General features: G+C 32.8%; 2 protein-coding genes across 18 annotated transcripts in view; one reads left to right on the top strand and one right to left on the bottom strand.

The window, feature by feature from the left end:
• The window catches only part of ARHGEF33 (Rho guanine nucleotide exchange factor 33), a 117,349-nt gene extending 107,992 nt beyond the window's left edge, over positions 1 to 9,357 (top strand). For 8 of the 16 annotated variants that reach the window (XM_070572908.1, XM_070572906.1, XM_070572879.1 and 5 more), the window contains one exon: positions 2,859 to 4,001. Coding sequence is in view for 4 of the 16 variants with exons in the window: in XM_070572879.1 (XP_070428980.1) it covers positions 2,859 to 2,940 (82 nt within the window). In the remaining 12 variants the exon portion in view is untranslated. Of the gene's footprint in view, positions 1 to 2,858 lie in introns of all 16 variants that reach the window. The other 8 variants (XM_070572878.1, XM_070572898.1, XM_070572872.1 and 5 more) reach the window with 2 other exon arrangements.
• The window catches only part of SOS1 (SOS Ras/Rac guanine nucleotide exchange factor 1), a 151,233-nt gene that overhangs the window by 29,647 nt on the left and 104,314 nt on the right, over positions 1 to 17,272 (bottom strand). For both annotated transcript variants that reach the window (XM_070572867.1, XM_070572868.1), the window contains exons 9-13: positions 11,452 to 11,579; positions 10,006 to 10,661; positions 1,196 to 1,277; positions 444 to 566; positions 36 to 139 (exon numbers count right to left, since the gene is read on the bottom strand). In XM_070572867.1, the coding sequence (XP_070428968.1) occupies positions 36 to 139; positions 444 to 566; positions 1,196 to 1,277; positions 10,006 to 10,661; positions 11,452 to 11,579 (1,093 nt within the window). The remainder of the gene's footprint in view (positions 1 to 35; positions 140 to 443; positions 567 to 1,195; positions 1,278 to 10,005; positions 10,662 to 11,451; positions 11,580 to 17,272) is intronic.

The raw sequence follows: 17,272 nt of genomic DNA, 5'->3' as shown, positions 1-17,272 counted from the left end.
TTACATATAAAACTAGGCACTTAAAAAAACCATACCTCTTACTGTTCCAATAAATTCTTCCATTCGCTGCAAAAGATCTGCATCTCTTTCAAAATCATAGAAGTGGTGTTCTACCCAGTGCCGACATACATTTAATACTCTATGGCATTAACACAGAAGAATAATTGAATTACATGGGAACTCGGACATAAACGTTTATCACAATGAATGGTATAAATGACAACAGAGTAACTCTTACCAAATTAAATAATTGTATAAGTGGCTTACCACTTTCAAAACTCTATGTTAATTAAGACTTATACAATAATTTCTACAATTGCTCTTAACTTCACTCATTTTACTTGTTACCTCCTCCTTGCTTGGGAAAGATCCTTATTTGCTTAAACTCTGAAAAAGAAGTTCAGTAAAGACTTATTTACTTCAGTTATTTATTTAATGCTCACCGCAGTTGTACAGGCTGTATATACTCTTTTCTAAACCTTTTTAGTTCTGCACTCAAGGGTTGATCTCCATTCTCTATAGCTATGCGATCAGCTTCTGTTGGCTCAGGCTCTGGAATTTCAAACCTAACATAAAACAGAACAAACTGATAAAAATACTAATTATATCGAATTATACAAAAACTATAAACCCTTTTACTAGCCAGCATAATCAAGAGAGCACTCTAAAAAATTACTAAGGATAGATACATCAGTGAGAACAAGTGCCTTTCATTTTGGCTTGTATAATCACCCTAAATCAACTAACATACTACTTTTTAAGGGTAATGCTTGAAAAGTTGACTGCTCTTTGTTTGGGTGGATGAACCACTTTTCTTGATTACAGTATTTGTTCATTGACAAGCTCCATTTTCCTCAATGTGTGGCATATTTGAAAAAACTCCGTTCAGAACTTCTAAATCATCAAAATTTGAATTTCCAAAGCCTAAATTACATATTTTATATAGTTCTTTAACTTAAATAATTTTATAAATTTGAAATTTCACATACTGAGTTTCCATCTATTTTTGTGTTTAAATAATCAAAGCTAACATATTATTATAAAATAAATGGTCATCTAAGAGAGATTTTATCTCTTAAAAAAGTACTTACGGAACTAAAATTTAAAGTTCATTTAACACTTTTCCAACATATAAAATCTTAGCTCAATCTATTAAAAAAGAAATAAAGAATTTAAACATTTTAAGTTGACAGACCTTTCTATTATAAGACTCAGCAGTTCTTGAGGTTTACAAAAGGATCTGTATGTTGTAAGAAATGTCCGAACAAAATTGGGATCTGAGAAAACAAAGGAAAAATACTTTATTAAAATTTTTGAGTCAGAATGACTAAAACTATTAGTTACATTTCAAAAGAGATCAAATAGTCAATTTTAAAAGTCCCAAAATGTTCTGACCACATAGAGTGCTTTAGAAATTGTAATGAATTGCTAGCTTTAGTGCTTCCTAAATCAGTGGCTTCCTAAAATATTGATACTAAAATTTTACATTAACTTATTTCTTGACCTCTGCACACTCTGGCTAGCTGATCTTAAACTCATCATTGGCCACAGGAATTCGAAGGGAAGAAAGACAAAGGCAGAGCATGGAAGCAAGCTCCCACCTGCATCTTGGAGCACCACCAGTTGTTTATCTCCTTCACAAAGAGAAAGGCCACAGGAATAACCTGTTACTTTTCTCGACATCCAGACTAGTTTATCTAGGATCAATTATCTAGATTCCTTTAAAATCATGTTAACAGAACGTACAACTAGAAATTAGATCTCATAATCTTGTAGATCAAGTTAAATACAGTTTCTAAATTATTTCATTTGCTGGAGGTCTTGATTAAAACTGCTGAAAGATGCTTACAAATACCTATAAGTTATTAAAACTATTAAATGTGTGAGAATATGTTGATTTGGTTCTATTCACAACTTTCAATTCTTTTTACTTCAAGTAGTCACAATAAGGGGTCTATCATAAGAGCAGGAGTCTCCAACCCTTTCCATGAAAGGATCTACTTTCATTCGCATCTCCATGAAGTACAACAGGAGGCTGCCAGAGTGTGGTCATTTCCCCAGGCCTGCCCGACTCCTGTCTCTCCTTGACAGTATTTTCCCAAGTTGTGGAGAAAGGCTGCTGTCATCAGCACAAGACTTGGGTTGTCATCTTCTGCATAAAAAGGCAAAGAGACATCACGATGGGGCAAAAAAGTCACTTACTTCTATAACTCAGATTTCATTAAGGTCCACATTTAGTTCTAAGAGTCTTTAAAAAGAAGGAAGGGATAGTTCATTAACTTGAGTTTTTTAATGGAAGTATCCTTTTCCTACTTTACATTATGGACTGGTAAGCTCTAATTTAATGATAAATTCATTGAGAGTAGCAACTACCTTTATTTTTGTTAGGCTGCACACTGTGGATCCTTTATAAGAAGTACAATGTACTGCATTAGCATAGGATTTAGCAAGAGTCAGAATTCATTTGTTTGGAAAATTTCTATTTAGGTTGATTCTGTCTGATTAAAACCACCCTAAATTTAGCCTTAAAATAATTTGAATATATTAACTGTTTCCTCTAAAAAGCAAATTCATGGATTTATCATAAAATAAAAATCTTATTTCCAATCTATTGGTATATGTGGTCATCAAGATAATGAATTGAATTAAATATCAGACAACCTTGAGTTTAAGATAATAATACTTTTTTAAGTTAAAGAAAATTTTACATAATAAAAATATATTGGTTTTAAATGCCCCTCTTTTCCCTTTAGCTTTATACCTTCTGAGGCTAGAGTGGGTTACTGATAAAAGTAATTTAAATACATACAATCCTTTAGTAATTTCCTCTCTGTTGGTATTTTATTGTTTGTCTTCAGTTACAGAGTTCCTCAAACGTTAAAGACTAATGTCTCATCCAGAAGAAAAGATTTTAAAACAGAAGGCTGTACAAGATTTTAAAACAGAGATTTATATCGGTTTCATCACAATCCTCCCTTTCAAGAATCTTCTTCCTGTTCTACAAATCTATTTGTAAGGTGAGGCAACTCAAAACACCATATGTTTAGGAAGCAAAAGCAGTGGCCACTGCAGAGATGCTGAGCTGTCACTGTTGGAGAGCCCAGACCCTTAGGACAAGAGTGTTCCAAGTATCCCTGTGCTGTGTTCCAAATTTAGGGTGACCTCTCCCTTTTTTAAAAGAAAGTTTATTTCAGTCTAAAATCAATATCCAGATCTACTTCTTCTCAAATGCCACCTATGTCAGCCTAAAAAGTTGTGGGATACCAAAGGTACCTTTAAATTGAAAAACGACAAAAGCAAGTTCTAAGTGAATTGAAGTATGTTTTAAGAAAACTGACTATTTTTAAAGGCAAACTATTTTAAAAAGCTCTTTTCATCTTAAACCACAACTTCTGGCCATTTCAGTACTTCAGGAACTGATGACAACACTGGGAAAGTCATGATGTGCCTCACTGCCCCATCAGTCAAAAAGGGCTCACATCAATTCCTGGTGCCTGGTATCTAACACTCTCAAAGAGCATCCACGTCATTTGTTCCCTGTGATTTCTGTGGAGTAGGGCCAATGATGTTTTTCTCTTTCCACATACGAGAGAAGTAACTAAGACTTATCTAAGGTCACACAGTAGAATGGCAGAGATTGAACCAGAATCTAGATTGTGTGATTCCTGATTTGGTGTTTTTTTCTACGGTATCACATAACCTCCCTGGATCAAAGGATCCCTTAAGGTTTCCACAGCTGTGAGATCTAAATATAAAGAATGAATCCCTGAGTTATATAATCACTATAGAATTTTACGTAAATGATTAATTCAGAATGTAGCTGCAAATTGTTAGTCTTGGTTAAAGGCACTAGAAAAATTAGCTGTCTAATTGTGATTCTGTAATTCTTGTTAAGCCTTCTTCTAGATGTTAGGAAGTAGCACCCTGTACCTTCCTGTACACTGTATTCAGAAGAGGAGTTTCTGAAGCTGGCGGTGAAATAAACACTCCCACAATCATAACTGTTGTACTAAATTCTAAAGTGACTCAAGTTTAAGTTGTTTTTAGCTTGATTAGAAATAAGAGCAGTCTTGCCAAAAAGAAAAAACCAGCAGAAGCTAAAAATAAACCAAGGAGTTTGGCAACGTTTAAGTACTTTAAAAAAATATCTTAAAGGTTGCATATATTCCCAGGCTTGTATTAATGTAGGCTCTATTTTCAGTCTAAAGCAGTGGAAAATTGCTAATGAATGAAAAGCTTATATTGAGAGGACATAAAATATATTTGAAATTTTACACACACAGAGTACATATTCCAGAAGCCATTTTTATTTCTATTGATTTCCCCATTCTAGTGATTATAAATATACCATGTCACTAACCACTGGAGACCTTTATCTTATTGATGATGCACATGACTAAGATAATTTGATATTTTTAAAATATCAAAACAATTTCAAAAGAAAACAAAGTATTACTTACATGTATCAGGCAATGATAAAAGCTAAGTTTTATATTGCCTCTGTTGGTTGTGGAGCAGTAGTTATCTACCTGTATTATAAACCGTTTCAGAGACAGACGGAAGGCAAGGCATAAAAATATAAAAAGCCAGGGTGGTTTGATTTTAAAACATAACTACAAACAAATATTTGTGGAGAAAATGAAAATCGACTATTTCAATATTCTCCTCTGTTTATCGCTTGTTGTAGATGTAATTCTACAAACCTCTTTCTCAAACATAGCTCCTAAAGGATTTCAATATGAACGACGACAAAAATTCCCTCTGCGGTTTTTCTTCATCATTTTAGGCAACATTCTCTTCTACTTGACTCTCAGATCCCTGTGCTAAGATTTCCACCGTGTTCACCAGCTGCTCTGTTTCCCTCTCTCTATGTAAATACCTGGCAATCCTACTATCAAGTCCTTGCTTGTTCGCCCAGGTTATTTCAAACATGAGCTGTAGTTACTATTTTCCACTGGGCTTCTAACTGCCTGTCTCCCTCACTCTAACACTATTCTTGACAATATTTTGTTGCACAATTTTTTGAAATCTTAGGAATTCAGAATATACTTACATTAATGTTCAGAATACAGCATATTAGATTTGATGTGATAAATTCAACCATTTTTTCTTATGTAACTATTGTGATTGACACTTGATATTTTATTTGGCAAGGTCAATGAAATTTATGAAATATTTATTACATAGAGTTATTTATGTAAAGAATACCCCTCCCCCAACCACCATAGTGAAACACTGTTAATCAGGATGTCTGTTCATGTGATAATGCTCCCTTTAATACAGCCATTTAAAAAGCTACAAGAAACAATAAGTTCCTCAACAAGGATTTATAAACAATCACTCTTGAATTCCTTAAAAAAGGAAACAGACGCTATGCTGACGCACAAACACTTAAAAAAAATCAGAGTTTAAAAATAGAACAACACTGCCCTATAGATCAAAAATTGTTCAAAAGATTTTTAAAAGGTTAAAACACCAAACTGAGTTTATAACGGACACAAATTCAAAAGAAATCTAATGCAGGTTTTTGAGGATTTTCTAAATGAGGGCATAAAATAGCAGTAAATTCCTTAAGGAAAATTATCAACTGGCTTAAGTCTTTTCAATACCATTTTCTATAAAAGAGAAGTTCACCATGCATGGCAAACACCTTTTTTCCACACTTCAAAATGAAAAGCTTTTATTTCCATATAATGTCAGTTCTGAATTATTATCTTTACCTCAAGGCCACCTCATTTCTCGAAAATAGACTATCAAACAAGATATAGCATCACCAAACATTTCTTTATCCACGTTGTTTTAAGTCTCAATAATTAATTTGTACTTTATTTCCTACAACTGTAACCGAAGTGAAATTTCTACTGTCATCTCTTCTTTATGCACATTGCTTTGTGCTTTCTTACTGGAGGTAAAGAAAGTCTCTTCATGTCCTTGCCAGCCTCAGAATGATCCCTCTAATTAGATAGTTTTCCTGACAGCATTTGGAATTAATTCCAAAGTTCTGATGCAGTTATTAGCGAATTACTATATGTCCAAAAACACTGGATCTGAGAGACAAGCTATAAATTAGATCCCACATAAGACCCTCTTGTAATCTCTTAAGCAACAGTTAAGTACTGTCTAATTCACCTAAATTTAATTTTTTCTCCCAGAAAGCTCCTTTTACAACCACCAATAGACTGATGACTGGGTTTTGTTAAAAACTAAAATTATGATGTATAATATCTAACTATATACCAAAATCTATGCATTAAAATGGAAGTTTATCTAGAGTCAGAATTTATTACCTGTTTCAATAAGAAAAAGAATTATCTCTCTATAATAATATATAGATAATATATATCTTCATAGTAGACCTGTTTTTGCCCAGAAATGAACAAGCCATTTATGTTACTAGCAATTCAAACCAAGCAAGTAATTCTATTTTTATTATTCAATAAACAAAACAAAAAATTACATTATATTCTAATAATGAAAAAAATTCACATTTTATGAGTCAGTATAACATGGTGGAAAGTATACTCTTTATTAAGAGTCAAGAAACTTAATTTCTAGGCCTCATTCTGCAATTAACTGATGTGACTTCTGGCAAATCACATAATCTTCAGGGGACTTGGGTTTTTTGTCTATAAAGTGGGGGATTGGTCATCTCATCTAACACCAGAGATCTATAGCTCTGTTTCATATATTATTGTTAAAAAACTGAGGGATCAAATTGGTTTAAGCCACAATGAAGTCTGAATTAACTAAGGTTAAACAAGTTTTTCATGACTATGTCTGACCAACCTATAATCTAAAAAAAAAATCTGTAAATAATGCTTATTAGTTATTAAATTTTCTCATCTATTATAGCCAATGTCTTTTATTATAATTCTATACAATAAAAATATGCCAGTTAAATTTCAGCTTTTGTTTCAGCGTAAGCCACAACTTGCACTGTATGTTCTCCAGTAAAAATACCTACTAACCAAATCAAAAAAACCCAAAAGGGCAGACCAATAGTTCTTAAAACAAAGGATAACTTGACCTGTTATCATTGTAGTGAGAACTCAGTCTATTTGCACTGGAAGAGACCTTAAAAAATAACTGCTTTCATGTTTTACAAGTTCATAGATGGTCTATTAAAACACATTCTATATTGCCAGTAATACGTTCAGTGACAGAACTTACAGAAGTGCCCAAATAAGCTAATAATTAATACTAATTTGTGCATACTGTAAATCATAACTCATGAAAGCTGCTTATGGATTCCAGTTACAACAGTAATATATTTATGACATAAGTTAAAATATTCAATTAAGCTTCAAAAGGAGATAGAAAAGAAAAATGTCAAAAAACTTAGCCAAAACACTCCTAAAACACTGGCATTTTATTCCTCAAGAAATTAATGAAAGGCATTTTTTAAAAACTTTAAGTTTTTTTAAAAAGTAAAACAATCCTGTCAATTTAAATTAAATATACTTAACTTTGCAAAGTTCTATAAATACAAAAATTTAAGTGTATTATATTAACTAGAAATAAAACCATTTAAAAATATTATTCTATTTAAAAGCTAAAAATTAACATAAATGAGAGCAACTATCAAAAGTAACTAATAAAACACCAGGACAAAAGTCCTGAGTCCACAGATTTGGCTAATATTGTGTACATTGAGGAGAGAAAACTGTCAAGACTACAGAGAAACTATCAGCTATGCTTGTTCAAGTTTTCTTTGTTTTAAAAGTATCCTCAATCAATCAGTCAAGTTTCCCAGAAAATAAATATTTAATTGTAGTTCTGCAACTGCTTATTAATAATCATAACTTAGTTTTGTGAAATACAGCAAGTAGTTTACAGAAAATTTTTACCATTAACAATAGAGTTTTATAGAAACAATTACATTAAACATTTTGGAACTTGAGAATGTTTTCCCACTCAAATATCACTGACTTGTGATAGTAAACACTAGTAAGTCGTGTCCAGCACTTGCCACTCACATTGCTCGACAGGAAAAAAAATAGCAAAACTTCTGCCTTACAAACATAGATAAAAATAAAAGGATTAATTTTATTCTAAACAGTCTAGAACTTAAAATGGTGAACAAAAAATGTCTTAAGAAGTAGCAAAGAAGTAAGTATTTTACAACCACAAATTTAATAAAACATTTTTGTAGCTGAATTCTAAATCTTAAACAGAATACAGAAGTTGATGAAGATCCAACTAAATAGGTCATATTAATTACTGAAAATTGTACCTCTCAAAATGGTTTTATATGTAAAAAAGATGACAGAATAATCTATGTCTTTTTCCTGTAAAATCCTAGGCAGCTTATTTAAATTTCTTGTGCTTTGATGTATTTTTCTATTTTGGGGTCAGTAAAATGAATACAGTGATTGCAGAAGTTTCTAGGTGAAAAATCAATAGTAAAATTGGAATCCCAGACTAATTGCCTTTCACTGTATTCGACACGTTTCAGCTACTACCTGCTACTGCCAAATGGTATGTACTTAGTCCAAACTGCTTTTAAAATTAGCCTATGGAAACCACGATTGTTTTGCTATGAAAAAGGCTAGCAAAAGAACTACCAATTAGAGGCCAAATAAAAACTAAAAAGAAAACAAAACACTGTCATCCCAGACACATGTGGAGATAATGAAAGAGCTTATACTTTGATATCAAGATAAAAATATTCTAACTTAATTTTACTTTTTTGCAAGGTGGCCCTAATAGTTTCCAGGCCATCAGTAGTTCTGAATGGACATTTAATAAATTGAACAGATGAACATTATCAAATGTATTCATCTTTAGCCCAGTGGATTAGTTAATGGATATCTTTAAAAGTTTAATTTAACTGGTGCCAGAACAGTTTCCAGAGAGAACTGAGAACCCATTTATAGGACTTTAAAAATTGAAGAAAAATTCTAGAAATAAGAATATATTTAAGCAAGAAGTATGGGATGGATGTTAACTTTCACATTTCACATTTAAGAATAGCATTTATGATATAAGATTTTATATGTCTTTGTAATAAAAACATTCTTTGAAAATAAGTTTACATTTATATTTACAAAGAACCTTCACATATAGTATTTTATTTCTTCTTTCCAACAACATTCTAAGGCAGCTGAGGTGATGTTCATTTTTGAGATGAAAACTAAGGTTCTGAGACTTAAGGAACTGATTGAATGAAGGTGTAAGTCCAAATTCAATGCTCCTTCCACTCTACCATACTCTACAGTATTTTACAACTATGAAACTTGCTCCTATATAGGGAAGTTGAAGGCTGAAGAACACTGGATTATCATTTGTTACCTTATTAGAAGAAATAAAATTACTTAAAAAAATGAATCATCATATTTGTTCCTCACCTCTAAAACATTATATTTGATTCAGCCTATATAGCAATCTTCTGAGATGATCTGGACATGTTTGTCTCTAAAAATTGTCCTGCTAAAGTGAAACTGTTTTCTTAAATAACATCAGTTGTAAAAAAAAAAAAATTGAAAACTTAAATGACTTCCAGGGTTGCTAAATTTAATAAGTTTTAGGAATGGAAATTAAGAAAAAGCAATGCTGTGTGTCTTTGTACTACCAGCATAATTTTGGTGACGGATGAATATTAAAATTTTTACTGATTTTATAATCTCAATAATGGAAAGAGAAGAAAGAAAAAAGAGGTAAAGGTATAAAAAGGTTTTTAGACTCTAATGATGATGATTTACCACTACTTTTAGTCTTGTTTCTGCCACTTTCTAACTGGGTAAATTTAAGCCAATTGACTTTATTTTCTCATTTATAACTCTGGTTGTAAAGTTAAAAATTATATATATGTGAGTGTAGTATAAAAAGTATAAAATTTCAAAGAAATATAAAGTGGTGGTATTTTTAGTCAAAGGAAAATGAACTCTGATAATGCAGAGGTCTTTTGTTGTTAGTTTGCTTTCTATTTTAGGCACCATGACCTATACAGCGAAGAAAATCAGCTTGAAGCAGGAAAATAAAAGTCACAGGCAACTTATTTCTTACCTGCATACATGTGGTATGTGAGCCTCTCTATAAGTTTAATAACAGTTCCTGCTTTGATAATTGGAATTCCAGCCTTGGGCTGCATGTTTTCTTCAAATATAATATTCTCTTCAGAGTCGGGCTCTGCAAATCTATAAACATCAGCACTAGGGAGCCTCATCTGCTCCTCCTTCTCCTCCTGTAGCATTGTCACATCAAGCATCCTTTCCAGTGTACTCCGGTACTGTAAAGATATCAATGCTGCCATCCAATTGTTTTTCTCTTCAGCTGACTTGGCAGAAAATATAACACTATTTTCATCTTTTAAAATTATTTCAAAAGCATGCTTGTACTCACTGGTGTCATCTTTGTCATTAATTTGTACCTTTCTCATAAAAAACTTTTCTTTAAGACGATATTCTGCATTGCTAGCACCAGGAAGTCTTGGTTGCCCATGATTCGATTTACAGCAAATCATTAAGCCATCAAAGAGAAATATGTGTCTCTCATGTTTGGCTCCTACACGTGTAAGAGTTCCTTCCATTATAAACTCATTGCAACACTGTCCAATGTCTTTTCCCTCCCATCCATCAATATTCTTCTGAATCTCGTTCATTTTCTTGATTGCTAGTTGTTTCCCCTTCATTTGCTGACTATAAAACCGACATGCAGATTCACTGGGATAAAGGAAAAAACATTATTAGTACACAGATGACAGAGAATCTAGAACTCATGTAAATAAAGTGCAGCATAAAAGTATACTTTAAAAAGGTAGCACTGAGAAGGTTTTCACTAATTCTCCAAATATATTAGTGTTACAAAACTGCACAATTTTGGAAACTAAAGCAACACAGTAGAGACATTTTTTTTAGTGCTCTAAAAGAATATGACAACTGACAAAATTCTAACCTGTAAATTCAATTCAGAACGATTATTTCTACCTTGGCTACTCAACATTTAGAATGACAAATATTAAAAAGTAGCCCAATATATGAAAAAGTAATTTAAGAGATTTTAAAAAATTATTTAAAAATGCTTAAGTGGACAAGACCCAAAGCTAAAAGAATATGCACATATTATAATTAGGAAACTGGAAGCAATATTATCTGAATTAGTGCCTCAAATTATATAATCCCTAAAATAAAGGACATTATTAGTTTTACTTTGACAGAGTGATGATGTTGACATAAATCTACCTAATACATTTTGCTGTCTCTCTCCTTTAGCTTACCAGTTAACTCTCAGAAGCTCTTGTCTGGGAGTGTGCAAGGAAAATGCACAAATATGAAAGGTTTTTCAAACAATAACAAATTCTCTTGGCTTTGATGTCACTTCCTCTGAAAGACCAAGCTTGTCACTAAAACTATTTTCTTCATTGTTTACTCGAGGAGGAAACTGGGATCTCTGCGTTTATACCACAATATTCAGGGTGAAAAGGAGGATTATAAAAAAAGTGAAAATATTCACCTCAGTCTTCGTTTTGCAAGACTTTTAGAACATATTTTTTCCATACCACTCTGAACATTAAGCAAAGCTGTTATTGCTTGTTTCAAACATTCCTTGTCTTCTTGATCTTCACTCTTTTCTTCTAACTGCTGCAAAGTCAAAATGACAAATATGAACCAGTAGAACAGTTTTGGACAAAAACCAAAAAAAGCCCATTTTATTTAAGGATAAAGATAACTGATTCAACTCTTTCTACCAGAAAAAATTTTTTAAACGTGTCATAAAATATATTATTCTTTTTAAAAGTCCTTTTCTTCTTTATGTATTATTATCCATATTAACCTGCAACCAAGTTTTCCACATTAAAAAAAAAAAAAAGAGTAGAAGCAGTGTTAAAAGACGTCGCACCTTGTGACAGGCAGTAATGTGTAGTATCTCGGATGTATATTACTGAAAAGAAGTGAGGAGCATAAATTATCTTTTTAACTATCATAATGCAGTACAGCTGTAGGCACATAGATGAGATATTTTCAAGTGAGGAATTTGGTCTGATTCTGACATTATTGTTGTAGGCAACGGGATGATAAGGAAGATAAATATATAGAGAAGGATGTGCTATAGTGAAGAGGAACTTGAAGACATAAAATCTAGGATCAAATTTGACTTTCCTTCTGTGTGACCCCGGGGCAAATTACTTAACTTTTCAGTCTCACTTTTCCCATGTGTCAAATGAGGCTTATAAAAAGCCTGCCCTTCCAACTTTATGGGGCGATTATTAAAAATCAAAGCACTTCGTAAATGATAATGTACAATGTAAGTGTAAGTTGCTTTCTTTGTAGTTCTACTACAGAATTAACATTAGCATCATGAACAAACTTGTCAGTATTCACGTTAAGATTTTGAGTAAAACTAGGGAAATATATATATTAATGAACCTCAAGCACATTTTCTATTAGTGGCAAATATACTATGTATGCCAGACAGAAAGTCTGTACTTAAGGAGTATTGTATCATCAATAACTACTAATTATCAATACAGTAAGGTGGCTACAATTCAAGCAAGCAAATAACTGAGGTATGAGTGACAGTAAGTGACAATAATTCAGTAACCTCCTAAATCTGTTTCTGGCTACCAAAAAGGAAAAGCTAAGAAATAACATTTTGTCAATAGAGCTTTCATGCAACATTTAAGAACACTTACTCTCTACCATAAAGGAAAAGACTTGAGAAGTAAAACCATAAAATAGTCAAAGTAATTTATAAAGGTTTACTTTTTAAAGAGCTTCATTAGTCATTAGTACTTTAAGCATTTTATGTTCTCGAGAAGTATGCCTGAAAGATCAACACATTCCTTTCTGCTTCAACTGATAAAGATTAGTTACACACACACACACACACACACACGTGTGTACTGATGACCTGTGAAAAGTAAACATATTTTTTACTCAATGCCCCAAACCATTTTTATAAAAATAATTTATTTAAAATATCTTAATGCTCAAATATTCCAGAATAAATACTATATTGTAATGTCTATTTAGTGCTCCGCTTTTATTATCCAAATTTCTTATATCCATTATTCAAAACTCACCATACTTTCCACTAGTACACATAATCTGTACTTTTTAGAAAAATATTCAGTCTTAATTGTATTAAGTAAAACAAAAATCTATTCAAGATAATTTCCAACATAAAAAGGGTAAAAAAATAGTTTCCAAAGAATAAGAGACCTTAAAATATATATGTTTTTAAAAAAAAAAAAAAAGTTGGGCAGGCCCAGTGACACAGCAGTTAAGTTCACGCACTCTGCTTCAGCAGCCTGGGGTTCGCTGGTTTGGATCCTGGGTGTGGACCTACTCACTGCTTACCAAGCCATGCTGTGGCAGACATCCCACATATAAAATGGAGGAAGATGGGCACAGATGTTAGCTCAGGGCCAGTCTCCCTCAGCAAAAAGAAAAAGGAGGATTGGTGGCAGATGTTAGCTCAGGGCTAATCTTCCTCAAAGTATAAACCCTCAAATACCTTTTACTCATAGTATTGCTCTTCAATATGGCCAGCTAGATTAAAGAAAGTCAACGGCCAAGTGTTCATAAAGAAACATACTAGGTTTTTACTTAATGGATACTACTGGTAGGCTAAAGGCCGAACTCTGGGTACTCTCAAAGTACCTTTCCTCTCTATCATTCTAAACTACTTACCTCTCAGAAGGCAGAATTTTTGGAGACAAATAAAATGTTACCATTAACCTTATCAAGTTCAGGCTTCAAAAGCAGCAGACAATCTAATATTGAAAGCAACACTCAATAAGAAAGGGCAAAATTCTACATGGTGTAATGAAAGCACCACTAAAGAGTGAACTATTTCATTGAGTTATTTAAGAATTTTTTTTCTTTGAGGAAGATTAGTCCTGAGCTAACTACTGCCAATCCTCCTCTTTTTTGCTGAGGAAGCCTGGCCCTGAGCTAACATCTGTGCCCATCTTCCTCCACTTTATATGTGGGACACCTACCACAGCACAGCTTTTTGCCAAGCGGTGCCATGTCTGCACCCGGGATCTGCCAAAGCAGAAGGTGTGCACTAAACTGCTGCGCCACGGGGCCAGGGCCCGAGTTGTTTAAGAATTTAATCACTCAATATTCAAGTGAATACAATACAAGGCAACTTTTTAGTGTTAAATAGTTGACACTAACAGGTAGCAGAATATTATTGAATCCTTCATATTCTATCTTTTGATTTTTTATATTATTAATTCAGGCAAACATACCTAAAGTCATACAAAACACACAGTTCTAACAACATAAATAAAAAGAACTATGAAAGTAACAAATTTGTGTAGACGTGTTTGATTTTTCTATTCTAAAAATGTTTCAAGTTTCCGGGTAATTTATGATTTAACTATAGCATTTCACATACAGAATATACGAGTATCTCAAAAATATTTTTAATATATTTTAAAACCACAAACCCAAACTCTATTTCAAAATCCATAAAACTTTACTGATGAAATAATTTTAAAATCTAATTTTTACTTTCATAGCATTAAGCATCTAACATTAATTTCACTGTAATAAATGACATTTCTTATATAAGCATTCTCTGCTTCTTTTACTTAACATAGCTGATTGAAACTGGGCATTGGTGCAGAATAATTCAATCTAACCACTATCAAAGGGGTGGCTTATTGTTGCTACAGAAACAAAGCAGTGACGATTAATATGTAAACAAGACTCCACAAAGCAGCATCCTCTTACTATCAAACTGATACTCAATGCAGTACCATGCTCCTCAGGGATGCCTATTTAATAACATTGTACAACAGCAACAATTTAATTTTACAAATGCAGTTCATTTAAATAGTTAAAATAATTATCCAGTTCTGAGATGATATATTGCTGTATAGAGATTGATTTTAAACTTATCCAGAGACTCATATTCTACAGCACAATGAAAACTCATCTGGTCTATAGAGATGATAAAATTTATATTTTCTAAAGAAAGGAGCCACTTTTACCAGTGATTACTTCTTTTGTGTCCTTTAGAAATAAGTAGAAGGGGCAGTAGTCAATATGGTGTATTGCATGTCCAAAGGAGACTCTGGGAGAGAAACGGGGTTAAATTTAAGGAGCTGTGAACTGGAAAAGGATATTTACGATGGTATTCAGGAAAGGAATAACTCAAGATTGGTTTATAAATAAAGTTGTGTACCCAATGCATTTTGTATGAGTTCAACTTATTCACAAACATTTAATGGCTTCCCTTTGTTTTTAAAAAAAATAACTTGAATTCATGTTTTTATTTCTAGAAATTAATTTTCTCCAACATGAACTTATATAAAAAAAGAACTGCCATTTACTTGATAGTAGAGGCAGGCAGGACCAGAATGCGAGACTCCTGACTCTCAGGCAGTGACTTTTTCAATATGCTACCCAAAGAACCGAAATGACTTCGAAATACCTATTTAGAAAATATTCACCAAATAAAACCTATTCCATTCAAATAGGTAAGTTGCAACACACAGGGATAATAGAATATACGATCAAGAAATATACATTATAATTGCCTAAGATTTGGGACATAAAAATATTTATCTTTATCTTAAATATTATGTACATATAAAGAGCTCATCACAAAATGTGAGAACAAGAGCAAAGGTGGGGATCATGTTTCAACTTTGGAATGGTTACTTATGTGCTGTTTGATGAGACACTAAAGCAGATTACACCATGGAAAATACATGGTCAAAGAAGAAATTTACGGGCCAGCCCAGTGGCGCAACGGTTAAGTTCACACACTCTGCTTCTCGGCACCCCAGGGTTCGCCGGGCTTGGATCCTGGGTGCGGACATGGCACTGCTTGCCATGCCATGCTGTGGTAGGTGTCCCACATATAAAAAGTAGAGGAAGATGGGCACGGATGTTAGCTCAGGGCCAGGCTTCCTTAGCAAAAAAGAGGAGGACTGGAAGTAGTTAGCTCAGGGCTAATCTTCCTCAAAAAAAAAAAAAGAAATTTAATTTTGTAGTCCTCTTAACAAATGTATGGAATATTATCCAAATTATTCCAGAAACCAACTGCTCCTGACTCTTTGCTGTGTCATAAAATATTCCATTAAAGGCTGAACACAAGAAAGGCAATGAAACGACAAAGGCAATGACACTCAAATTAACTATTCTTTCATGGTAGCTGCACAACTAAAAGTTATGAGTGAAGATGATGGAATTCTTAACTAAAATGAGGCTTAGATATTGTCTGCAGACTCCTCATACTCCTCCTACTCATACTACTTGTTAACTCAGGACGTAAATTTCATAACCAGTTCCGTCCTTTCTCCCACAAAAGTTATTTTTTGAGTTAAAGTGATTTTACATATGCAGATAATTCTCTTACAGTACACAAAATTTCAACCAGTAAGTGATGTTAGTGATATTAACAAAATTTGACCTTCTTTTACTTAACCAATCTAAACTCTCATTTTCCCCTAAGATAAGCAAGCAGATGATCATTACCAAGGTTGTATATATTACATGGAATAAGTAGTATAAATTTATAGTATAATTAGTACAATTCTTCTATAATTGTAATTTAAATAAAACAATATCTTTATTAAATTAGCCAATGGTTGAAAATACAAAAATAAAATCTTAAAATATAAACTGTAACATGACTTATAATTCACTATTAGGAAATAAAAGCAAAATTCTCAAGGCTTTTTGAGGAAAGTCACAAATTTTGAGATAATTAAGTGGTCTTTTGTATACTTTTACAAACTATTTATAATATTAATAGTAGCTGAGTGAAAAAAAAAAACTCAAAAGGGGAGATCTACAGAGGAAGTCAGCCAAGTCTCAATCAGAATTAATTTTTAATAAATATTTAACCACCCCTTATTTATAAGCAATGAAAACATGATGGTGAACATGTCAAATCTGGTCCGAGCTGTTAGAGCTTAGAGTATAAGAGAAGATAAATGACTGACAAAGTACTATGATGGGGAAAATATAGGGCACTCCAGAAATACACAGCAAGAGCCTTTGACGTAATAAAGGGAGAGAGAATGACAGAGAAAGATAGCTTCCAGAAGGAAATGACTACAAGACCTGAAGGATAAGAATGGATTAACCATGGGGAAACAGAAGTACAATACTGAAGTACAACACTGTACAGGCAGAAGAAAAAGCACGTGTGACTTAGAGACTTTTAGGACCAGGATTGAGGAAAACTGGCTGAAGGGTAGAGCCTGATGGGTGGGAAGGATAGAGAGTGGGGAGAGGTGATGAATCAAGATGTTGGAGAAATAAATAGGGACCAAGTCATGACTGTAAGCCTTCTTAGGAACTTGAAC

This window comes from Equus przewalskii, chromosome 14, assembly GCF_037783145.1.
Source record: "Equus przewalskii isolate Varuska chromosome 14, EquPr2, whole genome shotgun sequence".
Classification (NCBI taxonomy): Eukaryota; Metazoa; Chordata; class Mammalia; order Perissodactyla; family Equidae; genus Equus; species Equus przewalskii.
Note: the sequence above shows the minus strand (reverse complement) of the source record. Positions and strands in the feature narration are given on the sequence as shown.